General features: G+C 35.5%; 4 protein-coding genes and 1 pseudogene across 4 annotated transcripts; 3 read left to right on the top strand and 2 right to left on the bottom strand.

Annotated features, from left to right (window-relative positions):
- The first annotated feature begins 2,382 nt into the window (after positions 1-2,382).
- On the top strand, positions 2,383-6,381 carry LOC105782929 (triacylglycerol lipase SDP1). Its single transcript, XM_012608032.2, has 3 exons — positions 2,383-4,792; positions 4,954-5,097; positions 5,232-6,381. Exons 1-3 carry the CDS (start codon positions 3,374-3,376, stop codon positions 6,207-6,209), a joined length of 2,541 nt encoding a protein of 846 aa, XP_012463486.1. The 5' UTR covers positions 2,383-3,373; the 3' UTR covers positions 6,210-6,381.
- Positions 6,382-8,649: 2,268 nt separating this feature from the next.
- LOC105783300 (lycopene beta cyclase, chloroplastic/chromoplastic) lies at positions 8,650-10,724 on the top strand. The gene has a single exon (XM_012608675.2). It carries the CDS (start codon positions 9,020-9,022, stop codon positions 10,511-10,513), a length of 1,494 nt encoding a protein of 497 aa, XP_012464129.1. The 5' UTR covers positions 8,650-9,019; the 3' UTR covers positions 10,514-10,724.
- Positions 10,725-12,749: 2,025 nt separating this feature from the next.
- On the top strand, positions 12,750-14,106 carry LOC105781871 (UPF0481 protein At3g47200). Its single transcript, XM_012606396.2, has one exon. It carries the CDS (start codon positions 12,768-12,770, stop codon positions 14,010-14,012), a length of 1,245 nt encoding a protein of 414 aa, XP_012461850.1. The 5' UTR covers positions 12,750-12,767; the 3' UTR covers positions 14,013-14,106.
- A 512-nt stretch (positions 14,107-14,618) lies between these two features.
- Positions 14,619-16,314, bottom strand: LOC105784359 (UPF0481 protein At3g47200-like). The gene is made up of 2 exons (XM_052626209.1): positions 15,767-16,314; positions 14,619-15,688 (listed from the first exon to the last, which is right to left on the bottom strand). Exons 1-2 carry the CDS (start codon positions 16,230-16,232, stop codon positions 14,865-14,867), a joined length of 1,290 nt encoding a protein of 429 aa, XP_052482169.1. The 5' UTR covers positions 16,233-16,314; the 3' UTR covers positions 14,619-14,864.
- Positions 16,315-18,611: 2,297 nt separating this feature from the next.
- LOC105784361 (uncharacterized) lies at positions 18,612-25,001 on the bottom strand (annotated as a pseudogene).
- Positions 25,002-25,785: the final 784 nt, after the last annotated feature.

Below are 25,785 nucleotides of genomic sequence, written 5' to 3'. Positions count from 1 at the left end.
GATACCCTCTTTACTTCTATCAGCCTTTTTTTTGAAGAGGGATGCATTATGATTAACTGCAAATCTTGGATTTTTGTTCATCTCCTAATGAGGGTGAGTAGGAACTTCTAGCTTTTAGGCTTTGCTTAGTAGAGTGGGTAGAAAACTAGAAGGACGGAAAACATAGTTTTTCTTCGTTCTGGTATCCTTTTTCGTACTTTCGAATTATGAAGGAATTTTTCATGCACTTGTTTTATTAATAATTGCTTGTCTTCTTGGATTTTGGTTTGAATTTGGCTTAGATTTTGCTAGTGATTCATTGATTTTGTTTGCTTTGTATTGATGGCATTTCGAGTCCTGAACAGATGCAATTAGTGTTGTATGTTGAAGAACATGAATACCCTTTTTTACTTCTATCAGCCTTCTTTTGAAGAGAGATGCATGAACTGCAAATCTTGGATTTTATAGGGACTTCTAGCTTTTAGTTTCTTTGTTCCGATGTCCTTTATCGTACTTTGGAATTATGAAGGAACTTTTTCATGTACTTGTTCAATTGATAATTGCTTGTCTTCTTGGATTTTGGGTTGAATTTGGCTTAGATTCTGTTAGTGATTCATTGCTTAATTCCTTGTATGCTGGTATTGTTATGTTACAAAGATGGATTTTTGGTCGATGAAGCATCTTATCGGCATAGAAAGTTTTGTTTATGTTGCCCATGTCTATTCATATACCAATTTTATATGAATGCATACAATTTGTTGAGGGGAAAAAAAGCTAAAAAAAACTTGTGTGAAAATCAGTAAATCTATCCTAGAGGTCTCTGCACTAGGAATCAGATTGTATTTTTCTTTATTTACATTTGATCAAAGAGTAAACCGTTTTTTCTGTTGAAAATTTTGTCCATTTCTACAGTTAAAAATTAGTGTAGCTAGCAAAATAATCAGATAGTTATACGTGGTATCTCATGCTAACATGCATAGATTAGTTTTTAACGGTAGAAATGGATGAAATTTAAAAAAAAAAGATTAATCTGCTTTTGATTTAACGGACATTGATTAACTTGTCAATGCAATTTGACTCATAGTATAAGGATCTTTTACCGGGAAAACTGTTTTCTTGCTGCAGATGATAATGATATTTATGGCTACCTAATATCACAACTCTATATATTAGAAAACGTTATCCGAATGAACATCGAGTTTTATATGGAAAGAAAGGTGGGAAGTGGGACATAAATGCCACGTTTGGGTTACTTGTTATTCATATCCACCTTCTATGCAATGCTATATTTTATTATTATGCTCCACGTTTATTTTTTTGGTCTATTACGTCGCTTCACCATCCCCATACGCATTTCTTGTCTTGTATTGCATCACCTCCTCCTTGTTTTTTTGATAAGTCCCTCTATTTTACGTATTGTATCAAATTAGTCCATTTACTATTAAATGAATTGATCTAATTTTTTTACTAGAAAAAAATAATCAAATAAGATTAAATTAGATGAAATATTTTATTTGGAGTTAGACTGTAAATAATAAATATTAACTCTATTCTAATTTGATCTTATTTGATTTTTTATACTACAAGAATTAAATTTATTTATTTAATAATAAAAAAATTATTTTAATCTAATCTTTATAATAAAGAGATTTGATATGTACTTTCACCTCTAAGAATGTAATAAATTGAATACATTAATCTTACATTAAATAAATAAAAGGTGTTCGGACAAGTTTGTGTCACTCTCAAACAAATATGGAAGAGACATCACTCAAATAAAGGTGTTCATGGGTTAGGATGGGCTGGATTCAGGTTGAATCTAAATATAATATTAACATATTTTATATTTGTTCAAGTTCAGTTTAACCCGAAACATTCAATTAAAATTTTACTCAAACCTAGCCATATTTACAGAAAACTAATTCAAGTCCATTTTAGATTCGTCCATATTATTTTTAATTTTTTTAAAAAATATTTATATTATATTATTTTAATATTTACATTAAAGTACATTGAATATATATTTATTTTTTAATGTGTTTTAAATTATATAATATATAAAACTAACATAATATAAAGTATTATAAACTTAAAAATACATCAGATTAGGCGGACTCAAGCCTCGAATGTTTAAGCTCGAGCGACCCATATTGTAAACGAGCCTAATTTCTCGCTCAAACTCATTGTTTTGGTCTAATATTTTTATCCATATCCTTTTAAATTTCGAACTAATCTTCGAATCTCCATCTGAATTTATGGTTTGAGATAAAAAGACAAGGCAACAGTCATGAATTCAAATCTAACACGAGGAAAAAGTTCCTTTTGTTGCCACCAAAATCTGACGTAATTCATTACGAACTTATCTGTTTACATTGAAAGCCAAACCCCCCTCGCTAGCATCTTGAATTCTACTCTCATTCTCTTCACAAATTTAAAGCAGTTGTTGCTTGCAAGCAAAAGCAACAAAAACCCCATCCCTCCAAGCTACACAAAATCGTAGCTAAAACTTTAAAAATTTAACACAACCCAAAGTTTTCTTTCAAAATTTTGTTTCTTTCATGCTTTTTTTATAAATAGAAAGTTAGTTTCCCAACGATCAGAATCTTATCTTCTCCTTTATTTTGTGTTTTTTTTTTTATATAATCTTCTTTCTCTATCCAGAATCTTCCTTCACATCGGCATCGTTATCTCTTTTAACAGATCCCAAAGTTTCCCTTTCCCCCAATAATTTCGCTTTTGGATGTTTATATTTAGCCTACTGGCCTTCATATTATATTAGCACTCGAGGGGGATGTATCTGGTTTTCTTTTCCTGGGTTTTCCTTTGTTAGCTAGTTGCCCCAACTTTTTGGAATTGTCAAAGGAAAACCCATGGTTTTTTTAACTGGTGATAATTATTGTCTTCTTTGAGACCTTTTTTGGGTTTCGTTTAGATTCTTGTGGAAAAAAAAGGGAAAACCGAACAGGTTCTTGGTTTCTTGTGTGTTTAATGGGAATTAGAATCTGGGTTTTCTTTTATTTGAATTTGTAGATTTTAAGATAGTTTGGGTTCTTGTTTGGTTTTTGTAGATAGTCAGAAATTTGTTGGAATTCAGGAGCTGAACGAGGTTGGAAACTATCGAACTTTTAATCTCAAATAGAAAATTTTGCTTGTTTTCCTTTTCAATTGGGATATATATTAATCCGCTTAATTTTCTATATATTTGAAGAAAAAGGAAGGAGGTGAATTTAGGGTTATAGGATCAGTTTCTCATTTATCTTTAGTGTTTCTGAATTCAAATTGGTGAACAAATCCATTAGTGTCTTTTGTATTTTTCTCTGTTATTTGGTGCAAAAACAAAGCCAATACTGTTTGCTTTCATTCCCTATTAGAAAATCTTTATTGCAAACTAGCTATGGATATAACTAATGAGGCCAGTGTTGATTCATTTTCGATTGGTCCTTCGACGATCATTGGTCGTACAATTGCTTTTAGGATCCTGTTGTGTAAGTCAATGGCACATTTCAGGCATCAAATTTTTCATGTATTGGTGGATTTATTCTATAGATGTAAGAACTTGGTTTCACCATTGATATCATGGTTGCATCCCCGGAATCCTCAAGGGATATTAGCATTGGTGACTATTATTGCTTTTTTGGTGAAACGGTACACGAATGTAAAGTTGAGGGCTGAGATGGCTTATAGAAGGAAATTTTGGAGAAATATGATGAGAACTGCATTGACATATGAAGAATGGGCTCATGCTGCTAAGATGCTTGATAAAGAAACACCGAAGATGAATGAATCAAATCTTTATGATGAGGAACTTGTGAGAAACAAGATTCAAGAGCTTCGGCGTCGTCGCCAAGATGGATCTCTTAGGGATATTATCTTTTGTATGAGAGCTGATCTTATTAGAAATCTTGGTAATATGTGTAATCCTGAGCTTCATCAAGGAAGGCTTCATGTGCCTAAACTCATCAAGGATTACATTGATGAGGTCTCCACTCAGTTGAGAATGGTTTGCGACTCTGATTCAGAGGAGCTTTCCTTGGAAGAGAAGCTTGCTTTTATGCATGAAACAAGGCATGCATTTGGTAGAACGGCGTTGCTTCTAAGTGGGGGTGCTTCTCTTGGAGCATTTCATATTGGTGTAGTTAAAACACTAGTAGAGCATAAGCTTTTACCGAGGATAATTGCTGGTTCGAGTGTAGGATCCATTATGTGTGCTATTGTTGGTACAAGGTCATGGCCCGAGCTGCAAAGCTTCTTCGAAGACTCTTGGCGGTCGTTGCAGTTTTATGATCAACTGGGTGGAATATTTGCAGTTGTTAGGAGAGTCATGAGACAAGGGGCTGTTCATGAGATCAGACACATGCAATGGATGTTAAGACATCTTACAAGTAATCTTACATTTCAAGAGGCTTATGATATGACTGGTCGAGTACTAGGAATAACAGTTTGCTCACCAAGGAAACATGAGCCACCTCGATGCCTAAATTACTTGACTTCACCTCATGTTGTTATATGGAGCGCCGTAAGCGCTTCTTGTGCTTTTCCTGGCCTTTTTGAAGCTCAGGAACTAATGGCGAAAGATAGGAGTGGGGAACTTGTTCCTTACCATCCTCCCTTTAATTTGGATCCCGAGGAGGGTTCTAGTGCAACTGCTCGTCGATGGAGGGATGGTAGCTTGGAGGTCGATTTACCTATGATGCAACTTAAGGAGCTGTTCAATGTCAATCATTTCATTGTGAGTCAAGCAAACCCTCATATCATACCATTTTTGAGGGTAAAGGAGTTTGTTCGAGCCCATGGTGGTAACTTCGCGGCAAAGGTATGTTTATATTGGTTAACACTTATGATCTTGGTTTATGTTTGTGGGTGTATTTAAACCATATTACGATCTTGGTAGTTGTTGTTATGATGCCCTTGTCTGTTTACTTGTCTTATTATTTGAATGATGAAATAAACTAGTTTTATTGTTTTAAATTGTAGTTTGCGCACCTAACCGAGATGGAAGTTAAACATAGATGTAGCCAAATACTCGAACTGGGGTTTCGTATGGGGGGACTTGCCAAGATATTTGCTCAAGATTGGGAGGGTGATATTACCGTTGTTATGCCAGCCACAGTTTCTCAGGTATGTTCAAAATCATTTTTAGGCTTATCTTTGGTTACATTCAGATTAAAAATTGGTGAAAGCTTGAGCACTCGGGTTTAGTTCCGTTCAAACCTTGTCTGACTCTATCTATGCTGTTTTTTAACTATTAACAGTACTTGAAAATTCTACAAAACCCAACTCTTGTGGAGCTTCAAAAGGCAGCCAACCAAGGGAGAAGATGCACTTGGGAGAAGCTGTCGGCTATGAAAGCAAATTGCGGCATCGAGCTTGCCCTCGATGAGTGTGTTGCAATTCTTAACCACATGCGTAGGCTTAAACGGAGTGCCGACAGAGCTGCTGCCGCTTCATCTCATGGTCTTGCCAACACAACCAAATTCAGTGCTTCGAAGAGAATCCCGTCTTGGAATTGCATTGCAAGAGAAAACTCATCAGGCTCCCTCGAAGAAGACCTTCTCACAGATGTTACTTCGTCTTTGCATCACGGAGTAGGCAGTTCTTCGGGAATACCGCCACCTGCTAGGAATTTACGAGCCCATCGCAGTGCCTATGATGGAAGTGATAGTGAATCAGAAGGTGTAGACTTACATTCTTGGACAAGATCTGGTGGTCCGTTGATGAGGACGAGTTCCGCAAATCTGTTCATTGACTTTGTCCAAAATCTAGACGCTGAAGCTGAAGTGAACAAAGGTCTAATGGCTCATCCTAGTTCTCCTGGATTTCAGATATGCGGCGGGGATTCTTTTAGTCACAGCCCGAGGATGATGAAATCAGATAGAGGTTCAGAATACGAGTTTGATCAAAGGGATTTCGGGAACAGACCGCCTGTTAACGGTTCTAGCATTATGGTCACTGAAGGTGATCTCTTACAACCTGAAAAGGTCATTAATGGACTTATGCTCAACGTGGTGAAGAAAGCTGACTTGGCACAGTCAAGTCGAAGCCCTGATTCAGATAATTGTAGTACTGAAGTAGCTGAATGTGTGCAGCTGGAGTGTCCAGAGAAGGACGATAGCTCCGCATCTGAATGTGGCGACGATGATGCCGGTGCAGTAAATGAGACGGTTGCAACCGATAATCTGACCCGAAGTGCTCGTGATGATGATAATCAGGGTGGTGTTGTAGATGCCTAAGTTTTTAAGATTAACCTAATGACCCAAATTTTTGGGTGGCAACAAATTGGTCCCTGCTTTAAAAAAGGGTATTCATTGCTAGTAAAAAATTTACCATGATTGATTAAATTTTTTTATTTACTATTTGTAATTTTTTGTATGACATAAATATTATCACTATTTGTTTCTATTACTTTTGTGCTAATTTCTAAGAGTGAGCATTCGATCGAATCGAATCGAAAATTTTCGAGTTAATCGAGTTTTCAAATCTCATTTTATCATCCTAACTTTATTTGAAGTTTTCTCGAATCGAGTCAAGTGAGATGGAATTCGAATCGAATCGAATCGAATATATTTGTTCGAGTTAAATTTTAAAAAATAATTTTGGTCCTTTTAACCATTGTCACCCATCGTAATAAAATTTGTTCACGTTAATCAAATTTTTTATTAACTTTTATCACCTCATAATTCATTTATTAATTAAGGGTGAGCATTCGATCGAATCGAAAATTTTCGAGTTAATCGAGTTTTCGAATCTCATTTTATCATCCTAACTTTATTTGAAGTTTTCTCGAATCGAGTCAAGTGAGATGGAATTCGAATCGAATCGAATCGAATATATTTGTTCGAGTTAAATTTTAAAAAATAATTTTGGGTCCTTTTAACCATTGTCACCCATCGTAATAAAATTTGTCCACCTTAATCAAATTTTTTATTAAATTTCATCACCTCATAATTTATTTATTAATTTTTTATATACTGGTTAGCTTATTTGTTTGCTTAGTTGTTTCAATTATCTTGGATTCTTGTCACTATGTATTTTGGAATTAAAAATATATTAAATATAAAAATATGATTTTTAATAAAATTTATTTTAAAAATAAAATTGAAATTGATACCAATATAAAATTTTAACACGAATATTTTATGGCATAATTAAGAATTCAATTTTAATATAAATATTCAATATGACTAAACAATTCAATAATATAAATAATATAAAATGTGAAATTTAATTTAATAATATAAATAGTATATATAAATAAAATTATTACTATTTATGTTTAGTGATTTTTTGGATAATTTTGATTTTTATTTGAGAGTAAAGGGTGAGAAGTAAAAGTTTAGGGGAAAATAAAAGTTTTGGGGAATAAAAGTTTGAGAGAAAGTAAATAGGGAGTAAAATTTTGGAGGGAAAATATAAAAAAAAAATTGGAGGGGGGAGGGTTTGGGGTAGATGGGAGGTGGGAGGTGGGATGGGAAGAGAATAAAAGTTTTAGGGGAAAAGTGGGAGGGAGTAAAAATTTTGGGGGAAAATAAAAGGTTTTGAGGGTTTTTGAGAGTAAAATTTTGAAAAAAAAAATGAATGGAAGAGTAAAATTTTGGTGGGAAATGGATTTTGGGTAGATTGGGGGGTTGGGAGGGGAGTGGAGTAAAAGTTTTGAGGGAAAAGTGGGAAGGAGTAAAAGTTTTGAGGGAAAAGTAAAAAAGTTTGGGAGTTTAGGGTAAAACTGTAAAATATTATAGTTTGATATTCGAATTATTCGAGTTATTCGAGTTATTCGAATTTGAAAACTCAACTCGATTCGAACTCGAAATTCGAAATAAAAATTCGAGTTGATTCGAATAACTCGATTAACTCGATTCGTTTAACTCGAAATTCAAATTTTTTTTCGATTTTTTCGAGTCGAATCGAATTTTGCTCACCCCTACTAATTCCTGTTTATTAAACTAATGACATATTTATTTTGTGTATTTTTATCACATTTCTCAATAATAATAAAATCAGAGTATTTATTCTTTTTGAAAATTTGCCCTCCAAAATTTATCTATTTTTAAAATAATTTCTCATTTTTTATAACTACCCATATTCCTTAAAAGAACTTCCATTTTTTAAAGATAATTATTTACTTGAAAATAATTATAATTTTTGAAAAATATATTTTTGCAATATATATATATAAATATATATACTTGTTAACCCTTTAATTTTACTTATGAAATTAAAAATTTCACTGATAATGTTAGAAATTTTTTAAAGGGACTGAAATTAAATTATATATTTTAATAAAATATAATTTCTTTATTTTAATAGTTTGTATTTTTATAACTATTTAAAAATTAAATCAAAATTTTGTCAGTATCAAAATATAATTAATTTTACTTTTATTAATGAAATTAAATTGGTAGTGTTGGATTTATGTGGACACGTGGATATACATCCATCCATAAAACTAAACCACTGTTAATACTGCAGATGAACTTGGTGCTGGGCTGCTGGCCTGTCCCCACTTTCTGAAATGATTTTTTTTTATTTACTCAAAAAATAATAAATTAGTGTTTATAAGTTAAACTAAAGAGTAAATTAATTATTTTATTATTATTTTTATTTAAAATATGTACAAATTATTCTGCCAATTTAAGTCTCTATATTTATTTATCGTTCTAGGAAAAACACCCAAAAAAAAGAAAAGAAAAAAATCTACAGTCCCCTTTGTCGTTCAGGGCAGACCACACAGGCTTTACCTTTTGCCACATATATCTCTTGTTTTTGTGAAAGCTCCATCAATGAGCCCCATACCCCCAAATTTTCTCTCCATTTCTCAACTTCATTTCCATGTCTTGGTGAGTTTCTTCTCTTTTAGTCTTCACTATTTTTTCAATGCTTACAAGTGTTAATGGCTTGTTATGTTTCAAATCCTTGGATGCAATTGATTTTCTGAGTTGGGGATTATTAAAAGGCTAAACTTTTTATGGTAAAGCTTTTTTTTTTTTGAAGATCCAAGTTTGGTTTTGGAGTAGGTATTAAAAGACCCTTTATTGAAATTTCCATGGATACTTTACTTAGAACACATAGCAAGCTTGAATTTTCAGTTTTACTCCACGGGTTTTCAGAAAAAGCTTGTAAAACCCACCAAGAAGTTAAGTTTGGTCCTAAGAAAAGAAGAGTCCCTAATGGTTGTGTTAAGGTTAAGGCAAGTAGCAGTGCTCTTTTAGAGTTAGTCCCTGAAACTAAAAAGGAAAATTTAGAATATGAACTTCCCATGTTTGATCCATCAAAAGGTGCTGTTGTGGATTTAGCTGTTGTTGGTGGTGGTCCTGCTGGTTTAGCTGTTGCTCAACAAGTTTCACAAGCAGGACTTTCAGTGTGTTCAATTGATCCATCACCAAAATTGATTTGGCCTAATAATTATGGTGTTTGGGTTGATGAATTTGAAGCTATGGATTTGCTTGATTGTCTTGATACAACCTGGTCTGGTGCTGTTGTGTATATTGATGATGGAAAAAAGAAAGATCTTGATAGACCTTATGGAAGGGTTAATAGGAAACAGCTTAAGTCGAAAATGTTGCTAAAGTGTATATCTAATGGTGTGAAATTCCATCAAGCAAAGGTTATTAAGGTTATTCATGAGGAATCAAAGTCTTTATTGATTTGTAATGATGGTGTTACGGTTCAAGCTACTGTTGTTCTTGATGCTACTGGATTTTCGAGGTGTCTTGTTCAATATGATAAGCCGTATAATCCGGGGTATCAGATGGCTTATGGAATTTTAGCTGAGGTTGAAGAACATCCTTTTGATGTTGAAAAGATGGTTTTTATGGATTGGAGAGATTCGCATCTTTCCGATAGTAAGGAGTTAAAGGAGAGAAATAGTAGAATTCCCACGTTTCTTTATGCAATGCCCTTCTCGTCAAACCGAATATTTCTCGAGGAAACTTCTCTAGTTGCTCGACCAGGCGTGCCTATGGATGATATCAAGGAAAGAATGGTAGCTAGGTTAAAGCACCTAGGAATAAAAGTTAAGAGCATCGAAGAGGACGAGCATTGCGTCATTCCAATGGGCGGTCCCCTTCCGGTTTTACCCCAAAGAGTTGTGGGAATTGGTGGAACAGCGGGAATGGTGCACCCGTCGACGGGTTACATGGTTGCAAGAACACTAGCAGCTGCTCCGATCGTTGCGGATGCTATCGTCCGGTGCCTTGATCCGGGAAAGAACTTGATGGGAGACAAATTGTCTACTGAAGTATGGAGAGATTTATGGCCAATACAAAGAAGGAGACAAAGGGAATTCTTCTGTTTCGGGATGGATATTCTACTTAAGCTCGATTTACCAGCAACGAGAAGGTTTTTTGATGCGTTTTTCGATTTGGAACCTCATTATTGGCATGGATTCTTGTCATCTAGGTTGTTTCTCCCAGAACTCATAACTTTTGGGCTATCACTGTTCTATCATGCCTCTAACACCTCTAGGTTAGAGATTATGGGTAAGGGAACTGTTCCTTTGGTCAACATGATCAATAATTTAGTGAAGGATAGAGAGTAGGATGATCAAAAGGTAATCCATTTATATTGCATGCTTTAAGTTTGTTGATGGGGTTGCATATCATTATATGGTTGAATTATGAGAATGAAAGAACACTGTAATTTATTCTTCATTCATGTACACAAACATGCTTGTTCTATCAAGCGGACTACTGCATTTTACTCCAAATCTTATCCATATATTTACAGGTCTTCAATGGCTATTCCTTGAAGTATTCGTGTTTACACCCATGTCCAACGCATATTTGGATAAAGGTTTTAGGCAAGGATATTCCAGATATATGGACAAACTTGGAAAAAGTTAATATACTCGTATTTGACTTTTACACTGGTGTCCGACTAACATAACGCATAGTGTATTATAATTGAAGTAAGCAGTTGGCAATATGGGAAATTACTTGTTTACTTACCTTGTTTTCATTTAGTGGGAGTTAGACATGATAATGAGTCGGGTCACCTGACTTGAAGGTCTGTTCGAAAATTGAGAAGGGTTGAATGAAAATATTGAGCTTTAACAAAAAAAAAGCAAGGCTCATTTTCTAAATAGGTTGGGTCTTGGGTAAATTTTTTTTGACTTGGGTCCAAATTTTGCAAAAAAACAAAAATTGCTGCTGTTTTACTGTTGTTTCTATGTATTTTTTCGTAATATTATTATTATATTGTTTTATTGTTTGGATATTATATCTTTTATTTTATTATTAATTTTGTTACTATTTTAAAAATATTTACTTATTAAGTTACACGATAGAATTATTCAAGTATAAATACTTTTTTTAATTTATTTTCAATTTGTTGTTAAATATTTATTTTAATATTTTTAGTGTGTTTAATGTATTATATTTTTAAATTTTGTTTTAATATAAAAATAATAATATAAAAAATTTAATACGGGTCAGGCTAGGCTCGAGTTTTAGCATTTTTATTCGGGCTGGGCTTAGGTAAAATTTTAGGTTCATTTTTTGGATCGGCTCGGGCTCAAGCCTGGAAAATGAGCTTAAAATTTTGTTAAGACCCAACTTATGATCACTTCTAGTGGGAATTGCAGTTAAATTTACTTTCGTTTAAGGGTAAATTATACTAGTAGTAACTTAACTATTAGTAATTTTTTTAGTCAATTATTAGAAGTTACAAGATGATCATTTAATTATTTAAATTTATCTCTTTTTTTTTGCCATTAACATGTTATTCAAAAATCCAAGATTATTTGAATGCGTATTTAATAGTGAGCTTGAAAAATATATGCAAAATTTATACATTTCAAATAAATATGATATTGAAACTCAACTATTTTAGTCATAATATATGCGACAATACATGTTTAGAATTTGTGTTTATCCTTCTGAATAAAGTTATTTTCGAGGTTCGAATCCCATTTTTTTATTGGGAGTGTAATGTGTTTTTTTGGGTGCATTCAACCTTTATTAGTAAAATAAATTAAATGATGGTAAAGGGAAAGAAACATTATTTTAATAAAAAGAAATCATTGCAGCATAAACTTGTTTTAAGCAATGAAAAACAAAAGGAGAGTAGGCTAAACGTGGCGTCTTCGTAAAGAATATGAGGAATACAATCAACTTGCACATCTGAGTAAGAATATGAGTGAAAATAATAGATTATTTTTAAAAATAATAATAAAATGAAAATAGTGTAAATTACTAAAAAGTAAAAGATAAATTTCTTTTAAAATATAATAAAAGAAAAGGCTAATAAGGATTAATGGGACATTTCAAAAGAAAAAAAAAATAGAAAGATATATTCATATCAAATTAGCTATAGATAAAGATTTATATTTAATGCATTCAAAGTATATAAGTTTGGTTGGGCGAAGCTTGAACCATAAATGATAAAACCCAAGCTTAAATTTTAGGGTCTTATACTTTTGTTTAAATCCTCCCCTGTTTTAAGTGGAGGTTCAAGCTTTGACAAATAATAATTCTTAAACAAATATATTCACCTATAATATATTTCATGGATGAAGTCTTAACAATACCAAACTTGTTACCATAAAAAGTACAAAGGTGATGGGATGAATTCAAAGGTAAACCAAGCTACTAACTGTGAGTAGTATAAACCTTAAAATTCAACTACTTGGAGTCATATCTACAAACCTACTTACTCATCTTTGTAAATGACCAACCAAGGCATACTATTATTCAAATGCCTGAGGCAGTGCCATGGGATTTCATCGAGGAAAAGAGGGATGCATTTAAGTCAGCCCTGTATGAAGTCCAAAACCAGGGACCACTACAAGGTTCATGGCAAGGAGCCAAACCATTAATACAAAGAGTTTCACCACTCTTACTCAAAACGAAGGCCGATTTCAAGAAATGTTCGAACCGAGGCTGGTTGCCCTCGGCCCTTTGCATCACGGTAAACCCGAGTTCATGTGCTCCGAGCAGGCCAAGCTTAAATTTGCTGCTCGCTTCGCGCATGTTAACGGGTATACTGATGATCAAGAACTGTTCTACAGAGTCAGGGCAGAGATAGGTGATTTGAGGAAGTGTTATAACCCGGAGGACATTGCTGCTTATGACGATGAAAGGCTAGCTTGGATGTTGTTTGTAGACGGTTGTGCCGTGTTGTGTGCGGTACGTTACGTTGTGGAAGGTAAGTTTGATGAGTTGAATACAAAAGCAGATCTTTTGGTATTTGCACAAGTTGATTTGTTTTTGCTAGAAAACCAACTTCCTTACAAGCTGCTTAAGATATTGATTGGCTCAGCCAAAGATCCCAAAATATGGGAACAATCAATCACAGAGTTTATAGCTCAGAACCTTATGACAAACATAGAGCAGGAGAGCAAACATGTAGATGATAATAAAGATTATGCGCATCTTTTGGAGCGGTTTCGTGACCAAATCCTGACTGGGGATGAAATGAAGAGAGACAGTAGCGTGATGGGTCGGAAGCTGTTGTCTTGGGGAGGCAGCGGCAAACATAGGAGAACGTTTCGAGGGCTAAAGGAACTTAAAGAATCGGGGATACACGTGAAGCCGAGCACGACGAACAACCTCAAGAACATCTCCTTTTATTGCAACTACTTGGGGAAACTGATGATCCCGCGCTTGTTGGTGGACGATTCGATGGCTTCCAAGTTCTTGAACTTGATAGCTTTAGAGATGTGTCCGGATTTCAAGAATAAGTTCGAGGTCACATCGTACTTATGTTTCATGGACTCTCTTATTGGTTCAGCAGATGATGTTAAGGAGCTGCGAGTTAGTGGCGTGCAGCATAATTATTTGGGGAGTGACGAAGAAGTGGCTGAGCTTTTTAATAAAATGAGCAGGGATTTGGTGCCGGACCAAAAAAGGTACTTTAAGGTTACAGAGGACATTCATAAGTACCGTACTAATCCATGGACGGCTGCCTTGGCTAAAGCTTATTACACCCATTTTAGTAGGCCATGGACTTTCCTTGCATTTATGGGTGCCATTATGGGGCTTCTTTTCTCTGCTATTCAGGCTTATTTCTCGTTACCACAGAACAAGAGTTCTCCTTGAAACCAGTCTTACAAAGTGTGCTTTCAATCCTCTGTTTTTGTTTCTGTAATATTCTATTTTTATTAATAGCATACTATATCCTGTCTTGTCTCCATTTTTGGCCAGCATTGTGCCACATTTTCCACTTTGGTTTATGATTGTCTTATGGAGTTGTTTGGTTTCAGATTGTGCATTTCAATAAACAAATCTTGGTGTTGATGGCTTCATTTCATTCATTAATAATGCATGAATTAATTTATAAATAATTTTATAATATTATATTATATTTAAAAGAGTTGATTAAGTCGATATCACTTCTCAATCGGGTTTCAACTTAATTGTAAAATTATAAACAATTTCTTATTTTTACAAAGTAATAAATATTAGTGTTTTAGTTTTCATCGGATTATTGTTATAAAGTTTAGCTTGAATGTCAAGTTTAGTATCTTTGGTGATATTAATCCTCATACCCCATTTCTCCTTTGTTTTTTCATGGCTAAGAAAAGAATCAAAGGTAGTTAAAAAGCATCGATGTAGATCGACATATTTTTTATTCTTTTGAATTTATAATCTAAATTTAATTTTATTCGAATTGGAAGTAATATTCAAATAAAATTTTCCATTAAATATACAAATAAATCACCCATATATTTCATCACCAATAAATCCAATTACAAAAGCCGGTTTTTATAATCGTTTTAGAAATTAAAAAAGAAAAAAGAGTTACAACATGAAACCAAACAACCCCTTATTATAAAACAAAGTGGAAAATGTGGCACTAGGCTGGCAAACAATGGAGGCAGGATATTGTATATATACTATAATAAAAACAAATGGTTGAAAGCACAGTGTAAAGGGCTGGATTCAAGGAGTTTAACTATTTCTGTTCTGTGGCAACGAGAAATAAGCTTGAATGGCAGAGAAAAGAAGGCCTATAATGGCACCAATAAAGGCAAGGAAAGTCCATGGGGTACTAAAATAGGTGTAATAGACTTGAGCCAAGGCATCCGTCCATGGATTGTTGCAGTACTTATGGATGTCTTTTATGACTTTTTCGTACCTTCCCTGGTCCGGCACCAAATCCCTGCTCATTTTATTGAAAAGGTTGGCCACTTCTTCATCACTGCCAAAATAATTATGCAGTATGCCCGTAACTCGCAGCTCCTTAACGTCATCTGCTGAATCAATGAGTGTGTCCATGAAACATAAGTACGATGTGACCTCGAAATCGTTCTTGAAATCCCGACACATCTCTAAAGCTACCAAGTTCAAGAACTTGGAAGCCGTCGAATCGTCCACCAACAAGCGCGGCATCATCAGTTTCCCCAAGAAGTTGCAATAAAAGTGGATGTCCTTGAGGTTCTTCGTCGTGCTCGGCTTCACGTGTATCCCCGATTCTTTAAGTTCCTTTATGCTTCGAAACGTTTTCCTATGTCTGCGACTGTCTCCCCAAGACAGCAGCATCCTACCAATCTTGCTATTTTCTATCTTCATTTCCTCCCCTGTCAGGAGCTCGTCACGTAACCGCTCCAAAAGATGTGCATAATCTTTATCACCATCTACATGTTTTCCCTTCCGATGTTCTGTGTTTGTCATAAGGTTGTGAGCTATAAAGTCTGTGATTGATTGTTCCCATATTTGGGAATCTTTGGCTGAGCCAATCAATATCTTAAGCAGCTTGTAAGGAAGTTGGTTTTCTAGCAAAAACAAATCAAGTTGTGCAAATATCAAAAGATCAGCTTTTGTATTCAACTCATCAAACTTGCCTTCCATACCATAGCGTACAGCACACAGCACTGCACAACCATCAACGAACAACACCCAAGCTAGCTTGTCATTGTCGTAAGCTTCAACGTCCTCCGGCTTATAGCACTTCCTCAAATCATCTATCTGTGCCTTGACCTTGTCGAACAGGTCATCACGGTTAGTACCGCTGACATGCACGAAGAGAGCGGCGAATTTAAGCTTGGACTGCTCGGCACGCTGGAACTTGGGGTTATCGTGGTGGAAAGGGCCGAGAGCTACCAGCCTTGGTTCGAAACATATCTGAAAATCCGCCTTCATATTGAGTAAGAGTGGTGAAACTCTTTGTATCAAAGGTTTGGTTGTTTGAGGAGGTGTTGAACCTTGTGCTTGTTGTTGTTTTTGGTTTTGGACTTCATGCAAGGCAGAATCAAATTCCTTCATCTTTTCCTCCATGGAATTCAATGGCTCTGCAGGCATTTCGATAATTGTATCCATTGGTTGGAGGTAAATCTACTGGGCATTAAAGAGAAAGGTGAGCAGGCTTTATTTGTTACCAGGTACGGCTCCAAGTAGCTGAATGTTAAGCTTTATAGTACTTAGAGATTGTATTTTAATTTGTGCTTGATTGATCCCATCATCTTTGTACTTTATTATGGTAACAAGTTTGGTATATTACTATATGCTTTATACTTTTTTTGCAAGAGTGATTGTTAAGACGGAAAATAATAAGATGGTAATATTTAAACTTGAACTCATTTAACATCTTCAAGTTTATAATATGTTTACTCTAATCGAGTGATGCAGACCTTATAACTTACATAGACCCAAACTCTCATGGTGTTGCATATCATTATATAAATTATTATATAGTTGAATTATGAGAATGAAAGAACACTGTAATTTCTTATTAGATTTCTTCATTTATGTAGACAAACATGTTTGTTCTATCAAGCTTAGGTGTTCAATGGCTATTTATTAAACGATTGTATGTTTGAAGTATTGGTGTTTGATATTCATGTATAACACATATTAAGATAAAAAATTTTAAAACAAAGAATATTTCAAATATACGAAAACTTGAAAAAATTAAATATATTCATATTTAATTCTTACACTTAATTTCAAGTAACATAAAAGCATGGTATATTATAATTAAAGTAAGCACATGGCAGATATTACAGGTTGGCAATTGTTTCGTTAAGTGGAAATTGAATTTATGTTTGCTTTCATTTAAAGGTAAATTACATTAGTAATAATTCAACTATTATTAAAATTTTTAGTTTTACGATTCATATTCAAAATTTGTGATTGTCCCTTCTGATAATGTCGTTTTAAAGGTTAAAATCGCGTTTTCTCTTAAGAGTACAATGTGCCTTATTATTTCACTCAACACTTATTGACAAAAATAACTTAAATGTTGGTAAAGGAAAGAAGATTGTTTTAAGAAAAAGAAGATAAACATTGCAGCATAAAGTTTTTTTAAGCAAAAAAAAATTAAAGGAGAAAAGGCTAAACGTGACATCTTAGTAAAGAATACGATGAATATACTAAACGAATTGTTGGTCATTTACAAAGGTGAGTAAGTAGGCTTGTAGATATGACTCCAAGTAGTTGAGTTTTAAGGTTTATAGTACTGCTCATAGATAGCAGCTTGGTTTACCTTTGAATTCATCCCATCACCTTTGTACTTTATATGGTAACAAGTTTGGAATATATAGAATACATATATTTAATATTTATATGCTTTATACCTTTTTTTAAAAGTGGGATATTGTTAAGACTTCATCCATGAAGATTGGAATAAATTTTTTAGTGGTTAAATTGATCCTTCTCTTCTAATTATTACTTACATAATTTTTATTTTATTTTTTATATATTATAGGTGAATATATCTCTTTAAGAATTGCTATTCGTCAAAGTTTAAATGTCCACTTAAAATATGAAATGATTTAAACAAAAGTATAAGACTCAAAAATGAGCTGCTCCCTTATAATTTTGTTCGAGTTTGAGTTTTACTATTTACAGTCTGAATTTCGCCCAACTCAACCCATTTTATATTTTTGTATTATATTACATAAAAAAGTGTTAGTAAATATGAATGTATAAAATAATAATGAAAATCAAACATTTTTTATAATGAAAACAAATCTTTTAATTAATACTAAATGCTGCTTGAATGATAACGTCTCAATAGGTGATTATCAAATTATAATAAATGATAATATGTAACACTAATAATGAAAATTTTATTTAAAAATAATTATAATTATAAATATTTTATATTTATTTAAAAATTTATTAATTTTCAATGATTTTTAAAATTAATCATTACTTTGTTCATAGTTTATCTTAACATATCTCATTAACAATCTCCAAACTTATATGCTTTCAATACATTTTAGGATCATCTTTTAAGACTTTACAACATCTATCTAGGTTGTTTATCGAAGATTTTACACATGATAAAATTTGAACTTATTTATATCTCTCGATATATAACACTTCATAAACTTATTGAAATAGTAAATTTTAAGATATTAAATTTTATTATATATGTATTCGAATCTACATTTTATATGAAAAATAAAATTACCCTTAAATAATATTTATTGTTTTGTAAAATAAAAGATTAAATTGAGACCTGATAACAACTCAAATAACTTTTTAAATATATTATAATATAATATCATCAAATTAATTCATATTTTATACCATCAACACCCAGATTTGTTTAGAGCAATCAATGTACACAATCTTGAAACCAAACAACTCCTCGAGACAATAACAAACCATTTTTTTTTAATGAAACCAATCATAAAATATTCGACATTTTACAACACATAGATAGACATCCAAATGTTTAGATAATATTATCTACATATGAAAGATCGATCGACTGATACATATTGCAAACTTTCCTATCCATCGACCTGCCTTATTGGCTTTAGTCGCAACACCCCTCCATGGACTGTTGCAGTACTTATGAATGTCATCTATAACCTCAATGTACCTGGTCTGGTCCGGCACCAAACCCCCGCTCATTTTTTTAAAAAGCTCAGCCACTTCTTCATTCTTGCCCAAATAATTATGCAGCATGCCCGTATCTCGCAGCTCCTTAACGTCATCTGCTGATTCAATGAGTGCGTCCATGAAACATAAGTACGACGTGACCTCGGAATCGTTCTTGAAATCCTGACACATCTCTAAAGCTACCAAGTTCAAGAACTTGGAAGCCGTCGAATCGTCCACCATGTTGAAAGCTAGACTGCAATACAACATGGAGCCAGAAGCATGCTACTGTCGAGACCAGCAGCTATCGAGCTCAGCTCATTTTGCTTGGTGCGTACGAATGGTTTTTGGACCAAATGAAGCAACTGACATTGCTGTTTTGTTTTGATGTAATTTAGTTCAGTTTAATTGTAACTAGCTTTAATAGTTAGTAAGATTAAGTTTGTGATTAGATAGCTGATGTAAAAGCTGATATGTCAGCTCATTTTGTATTTGACTTTAGCTTACATTAGTTGTAAATTAGTGGAGGCAGTTAGATTAGTAGGTAACTGTCAAAATGAACAAATTGTAACTCCTTTTATTTAAAATTTTCTGAATGAAAAATGTAATGTTCAGTTACAAAAATTGTGTCTGTGCATTCAACTCTCTTGCTTGTTGTTCTGCTAGTTTCTTTTCTGCTTCGATTTCCTTTTGATCTGCTTGCACAATTTGCTTGTTGTCTGCTGCCATTGTTCCAACAAATGGTATCATGAGCCCGAGTCTTTGAGGGGCCTTTGTATGCAATCTGTTGTGTTCAAATCAAAACCAACAGCAAGTTCAAAATTTGGTAAGATCGAAGCATCTGGATTCAGTCTAGCAGGATGAGTTTCACTCCACCACCTCCATCTGTGTTCACTGGAGAAAACTATCACATTTGGATAGTTAAAATGAAGACTTACCTCCAGGCACATGATCTCTGGAGTGTGATCGAGAATGATACTGAACCACCTCCATTGAGAGCCAATCCCACTATTGCACAGATGAGGCAACATGCTGAGGAACGAGCTAAGAAGCACAAGGCTATGGCCTGTCTGCAGAGTGGAGTGTCTGATGTGATATTCACACGCATCATGGCATGTGACACACCTAAGCAGGCTTGGGACAAGCTGAAGGAGGAGTTCATGGGGACTGACAAGACAAGGCAACAGCAGGTGATCAACCTCAGGAGAGACTTTGAAAATTTGAGGATGAGGGAGTCTGAGACCATCAAGCAGTACTCAGACAGGATAATGGCCATTGTCAACAGTATTAGGCTCCTGGGAGTGGTCTTCACAGAGAGCAGAGTTGTTGAAAAAGTCATTACAACTCTCCCTGAGAAATTTGAGTCAAAAATCTCTTCACTTGAGGACTCGAGGGACTTATCAGCCATTTCATTGTCTGAGCTGATAAACTCCCTATATGCACTTGAGCAAAGGAGGGCAAACAGGCAGGAGGAGAATCCTAAAGCTGCTTTCCAGGCTAAAGCCAGTGAAGGCTCGAGTGTGAGTGCAAAAGGCAAGAAGCCTTGGCACAATAGAAGGGTCAAGTCAGGAAGAGATAAAGCAAAAAGGGTGTTCTCACCATGTGTTCATTGCAAGAAGACAACACATTCAGAAAAGTATTGCTGGTTTAGGCGGATATTGATGTAGAAAGTGTAGCGGTTTGGCCATGTGGAGAAGGTGTGCAAGGGCAAACCAAGGGAGGCGCTCTGCAACAAGCTAGACTGCTGAGGACATTCAAGCTCGGGAGGAGCATGTGTTCACAAACAACTTGTTTTGTTGGCACAACCAAGGCCAAGCAATGATTGGCTACTAGGCGGTGGTTGCTCACACCATATGGTCTGCAGATGAGAAGGTGTTCAAGGGCCTGAGCGAAGCTTCCACTCGAGGATTAGAATTGGAGATGGCGGTGATTGAGGCTAAAGGCAAGGGCAATGTGTTGATTAGCACCGGTTCGTGTAACAAGTCGATCTCGGATGTGTTTTTGTACGACTTAGACCGAATCGCTTAGTGTTGGCCAATTAGTTGAAAAGGGCTATACATTGGTTTTAAGGATGGTTCTTTGTATTGTTCAAGACATGAATGGTGCGGAGTTAGTCCTTGTCTCTATGGTGATAGGTGCTTCATCTTGGATGTTAGCCAAATGGAAAGAAAGGCATACACCACCTTGTTGAAAGTTCTCGACTTGTGGCATAGGAGACTAGGCCATGCAAATTCGAGATCCATCGATCCGCTACATAGGCTGAATTTGGTTGATGACATTTCAAAATTGAAGTTAGTGGGAATGTTTGTGAAGTTTGTCGACTTGGTAAGCGGGCTAGGCGCCCTTCCTGGCGACGTGCTTGGAGAGCTCAGAACAAGCTCGAATTAGTGCACTCTGATGTTTGTGGTCCTATGAGAACACCTTCAATCAGTGAGAACAGGTACTTTACCCTGTTTATAGATGATTTAACAAGGTTGTGCTGGGTCTACTTCTTGAAGCAAAAGTCAAAAGTGTTTGAAGCCTTCTGCAAATTCAAGGCTTATGCTGAAAATCAGTCAAGCTGCAAAATTAGAGCCTTGAGGACTGATAATGGCTCTGAATATGTGTCTGAGAGATTTCAGAAGCTTTGTGACAGTGCTGGGATTCACCATTAGCTCACAACAGTCTATACTCCTCAACAGAATGGAGTCTATGAGAGAAAGAATAGGACTGTGCTGAACATGGCCAGGTGCCTCTTGTTTCAAGGCAAGCTTCCAAGTCAGTTTTGGGCTGAGGCAGTCAACACCTCAGTGTATCTGCTCAATAGACTGCCAACTAGAGCAGTCAAGGATAAGACTCCTTTTGAGGCTTGGCATAGAGTCAAACCTGTGGTAACACACTTAAAGGTGTTTGGCTGTGTATGTTATGCTCTTATTCCAGTGGAAAAGAGGACCAAGCTCGAGAGCAGGGCTACTCTAGGAATCTTTGTTGGCTACAGCAGCAACAAGAAGGGTTATAAAGTGTATGATCCCACAACAAAGAAGGTTTTAGTCAGCAGGGATGTAAAGTTTGATGAGGAAAAGGTGTGGAATTGGAATGGTGTTGAGGCTGACTTGTCTGAGTTGGACCAGTTAGACTTGGTTGCTGAACCTGCAGAAGAAGGACCAAGTAATGATGCTGTTGATGATACACCAGTGAGGGGCACTAGGACTTTGGCTGATGTCTATCAGAGGTGCAATGTTGCTGTGATTGAGCCCTCAGACTTTGAAGAGGCTGCCAAGGACAGAAGCTGGATGAAAGCTATGGAAGCTGAGTTAGAAATGATCAACAAAAATCAGACTTGGGAGTTGGTGAGCAGACCAGAACACAAGAAGGTCATTGGAGTTAAATGGGTGTACCGGGCCAAGTACAATGCTGATGGCTCACTGAAAAATCACAAGGCCAGGCTTGTAGTGAAGGGCTACAGTCAGCAGTATGGTGTGGACTACTTGGAGACTTTTGCTCCAGTGGCAAGACTGGATACAATTAAGCTGTTATTTGCTTTAGCAGCTCAGAAACAGTGGAGAGTTCACCAATTGGATGTCAAATCAGCATTCCTGAATGGTTTTCTTAAGGAGGAGATCTTCATCGAGCAACCTGAAGGTTTTGAAGTTGATGGACATGAAGACAAAGTGTACAAGTTGAGAAAGGCTCTCTATGGCCTGAAACAGGCACCAAGGGCCTGGTATGACAGAGTTGATGCTTACCTGACCAAACTTGGATTTGTGAAGAGCCTTAGCGAGCCTACTCTGTATGTTAAAAGGTCAGAACATGAAACCTTGCTGATTGTCTCCTTGTATGTGGATGATTTGCTTGTGACAGGGAGCAAAGTTGAGCTCATTGATGAGTTCAAGGTCCAAATGCAGCAAGTGTTTGAGATGACAGACTTGGGGATCATGACTTACTTCCTTGGCATGGAAGTTCACCAGTCTGATCGAGGTATCTTCATTAGCCAACACTCATTTGCTTTGAAGATCCTAGACAAATTTTGCATGCATAACTGTAAAGCAGTCAGCACACCTGTGGCTCAAGGAGAAAAGCTGACTAGCAGTGGTGATCAGCAGAGGGTTGATGAGAGGCACTATCGAAGCCTAGTTGGTTGTCTGTTGTATCTAACAGCAACCAGGCCAGACATCATGTTTGGTGTCAGCCTATTATCGAGATTCATGCATTGTTGCAATGAGGTACATTTGAAGACAGCAAAGAGGGTCCTTAGATACATCAAGGGCTCTGCTAGTTTTGGTGTAATGTTTGAAATTAGGAACCAACTGAAACTAGAAGGCTACTCTGACAGTGACTGGGCAGGATTCCTCGATGACATGAAGAGTACCTCAGGATACTTCTTCACACTTGGATCGGGGATGTTTCGATGGAATTCAAAAAGCAAGAAACTGTTGTTTCGATCCACGGTGAAGCGAGTATATTCTTTGCAAAGAGAGCGATTAATCGAGCCATTTGGCTAAGGAAGCTGCTTCATGACCTTAATGAAACTCCAGATAAAGCAACTGAAATTTGGATGGATAATCAGTCTGCAGTTGCAATAGCCAAGAACCCTGTGTTCCATGGTAAGACTAAGTATTTTAAAATTAAACTGCATTTTTTTAGAGAGGCTGAACAAGCAAAGGAAGTCAGCCTTGTGCATTGCAGCTCAGGGGCACAATTGGCTGACATAATGACCAAGCCCTTAGGGGCTGCTCGATTTGAATCTTTGAGAAGTGCAATTGGAATGTGTTGCATACAGTCCAAGGAGGAGTGTTGAAAGCTGGACTGCAATACAACATGGAGCCAGAAGCATGCTACTGTCGAGACCAGCAGCTATCGAGCTCAGCTCATTTTGCTTGGTGCGCACGAATGGTTTTTGGACCAAATGAAGCAACCGACATTCTTTGTTTTGTTTTGATGTAATTTAGTTCATTTAATTGTAACTAGCTTTAATAGTTAGTAAGATTAAGTTTGTGATTAGATAGCGATGTAAAAGGCGATATGTCACTCATTTTGTATTTGACTTTAGCTTACATTAGTTGTAAATTAGTGGAGGCAGTTAGATTAGTAGGTAACTGTCAAAATGAACAAATTGTAACTCCTTTTATTTAAAATTTTCTGAATGAAAAATGTAATGTTCAGTTACAAAAATTGTGTCTGTGCATTCAACTCTCTTGCTTGTTGTTCTGCTAGTTTCTTTTCTGCTTCGATTTCTTTTTGATCTGCTTGCACAATTTGCTTGTTGTCTGCTGCCATTGTTCCAACACACCAACAAGCGCGGCATCATCAGTGTCCCCAAGAAGTTGCAATAAAAGGAGATGTCCTTGAGGTTGTTCGTCGTGCTCGGCTTCACGTGTATCCCCGATTCTTTAAGTTCCTTTATGCTTCGAAACATTTTCCTATGTTTGCGACTGACTCCGCTAGACAGCAGCATCCGACCCATCACGCTACTGTCTATCTTCATTTCCTTCCCTGTCAGGAGCTCGTCACGTAACCGCTCCAAAAGATGTGCATAATCTTTATCATCAACTACTTGTTTTCTCTTCTGATGTATGTTTGTCATAAGGTTGTGAGCTATAAAGTCTGTGATTGATTGTTCCTATACTGGGGGATCTTTGGCTGAGCCAATCAATATCTTAAGCAGCTTGTAAGGAAGTTGGTTTTCTAGCAAAAACAAATCAAGTTGTGCAAATACCAAAAGATAAGTTCTTGTATTCAACTCATCAAACATGCCTTCCATAACATAGCGTACAGCACACAGCACTGCACAACCATCAACAAACAACATCCAAGCTAGCTTGTCGTCGTCGTAAGCTTCAACGTCCTCCGGCGTATAACACTTCCTCAAATCATCTATCTGTGCCTTGACCTTTTTGAACAGGTCATCACAATTAGTACCGCTGACATGCACGAAGCGAGCGGCGAATTTAAGCTTGTACTGCTCGGCACGCTGGAACTTGGGGTTACTGTGGTGCAAAGGGCCGAAAGCTACCAGCCTTGGTTCGAAACATTTCTGAAAATCCGCCTTCTTATCGAGTAAGAGTGGTGAAACTCTTTGTATCAGAGGTTTGGTTGTTTGAGGAGGTGTTGAACCTTGTGCTTGTTGTTGTTCTTGGTTTTGAACTTCATACAAGGCTGAATAAAATTCCTTCATCTTTTCCTCCATGAAATCCAATGGCTCTGCAGGCATTTCGATAATTGAATCCATAGGTTAGAGGTAAATCTACTGGGCATTAAAGAGAAAGGTGAGTAGGCTTTATTTGTTACCAGGTACGGCTCCAAGTAGCTGAATGTTAAGCTTTATACTACTTAGAGATAGTAGTTTAATTTGTGCTTGATTGATCCCATCATCTTTGTACTTTATTATGGTAACAAGTTTGGTATATTCCTATGCTTTATACTTTTTGAAAGAGTGATTACAATATGAAAGTTAGGCAAAGTTTTTTTTAAAAATAAGGTAGATATAATTTTAGGGTTTAAATTGGGGGCGTAGGGTTTAAAGAGTTAATTTAGAGTTTAGAATCTTAGCATCTAAAATTTAAGTTTTAGAATTGTATAAAAACATATTAAATTAATTTTGTTAAATCTTTAAATTTTAAAAAATATAAAAAATAATAAACATTGTAGATTTTTGAGCCGACGGACCACCATCATAAATAAATCCTTGTTAAGACCGTTTCATCACTTTTTACTTGGAATGGAAGATCATAGGACTTTTTTCATTAATTACCCATGCAATCTAACCCGGGCTTTTGGTCTACTTGCCTCAAGTATTTATCTAAACAACTCATGTTTTGGGTCAATCAGAGCAATGACTCTGTTTGTGTGGGTCAATTCAACAAAACTATTAGATTTAGAAATGAATTTGGATAAAATATAAAAATATATATTTAAAATATAGATAAATATTGAGTTTCAATATTCAAAACTTTAACTCGCTTAATATATTTTTAAGTTTATAATATATTTACTCGATCGTGTGATACGGGTTCTATAATCTACACGGACTCAAACTCCCATAGTGTTGTATATCATTATA

The sequence above is a fragment of the Gossypium raimondii genome, chromosome 13, assembly GCF_025698545.1.
Source record: "Gossypium raimondii isolate GPD5lz chromosome 13, ASM2569854v1, whole genome shotgun sequence".
NCBI lineage: Eukaryota > Viridiplantae > Streptophyta > Magnoliopsida > Malvales > Malvaceae > Gossypium > Gossypium raimondii.
This window is presented reverse-complemented; position numbering and strand designations above follow the sequence as displayed.

What these genes read in the sequence shown, in the direction of transcription:
- LOC105782929 (XM_012608032.2), top strand. Translation starts at nt 3,374, where the DNA reads ATGGATATAACTAATGAGGCCAGTGTTGATTCATTTTCGATTGGTCCT. An exon ending in GTGGTAACTTCGCGGCAAAG is followed by an intron (nt 4,793 to 4,953) that starts GTATGTTTATAT and finishes TTTAAATTGTAG; the next exon opens with TTTGCGCACCTAACCGAGAT. An exon ending in TGCCAGCCACAGTTTCTCAG is followed by an intron (nt 5,098 to 5,231) that starts GTATGTTCAAAA and finishes AACTATTAACAG; the next exon opens with TACTTGAAAATTCTACAAAA.
- LOC105783300 (XM_012608675.2), top strand. Translation starts at nt 9,020, where the DNA reads ATGGATACTTTACTTAGAACACATAGCAAGCTTGAATTTTCAGTTTTA.
- LOC105781871 (XM_012606396.2), top strand. Translation starts at nt 12,768, where the DNA reads ATGGCAAGGAGCCAAACCATTAATACAAAGAGTTTCACCACTCTTACT.
- LOC105784359 (XM_052626209.1), bottom strand. Translation starts at nt 16,232, where the DNA reads ATGGATACAATTATCGAAATGCCTGCAGAGCCATTGAATTCCATGGAG. An exon ending in GCTGTGTGCTGTACGCTATG is followed by an intron (nt 15,689 to 15,766) that starts GTATGGAAGGCA and finishes TGTTTTTGCTAG; the next exon opens with AAAACCAACTTCCTTACAAG.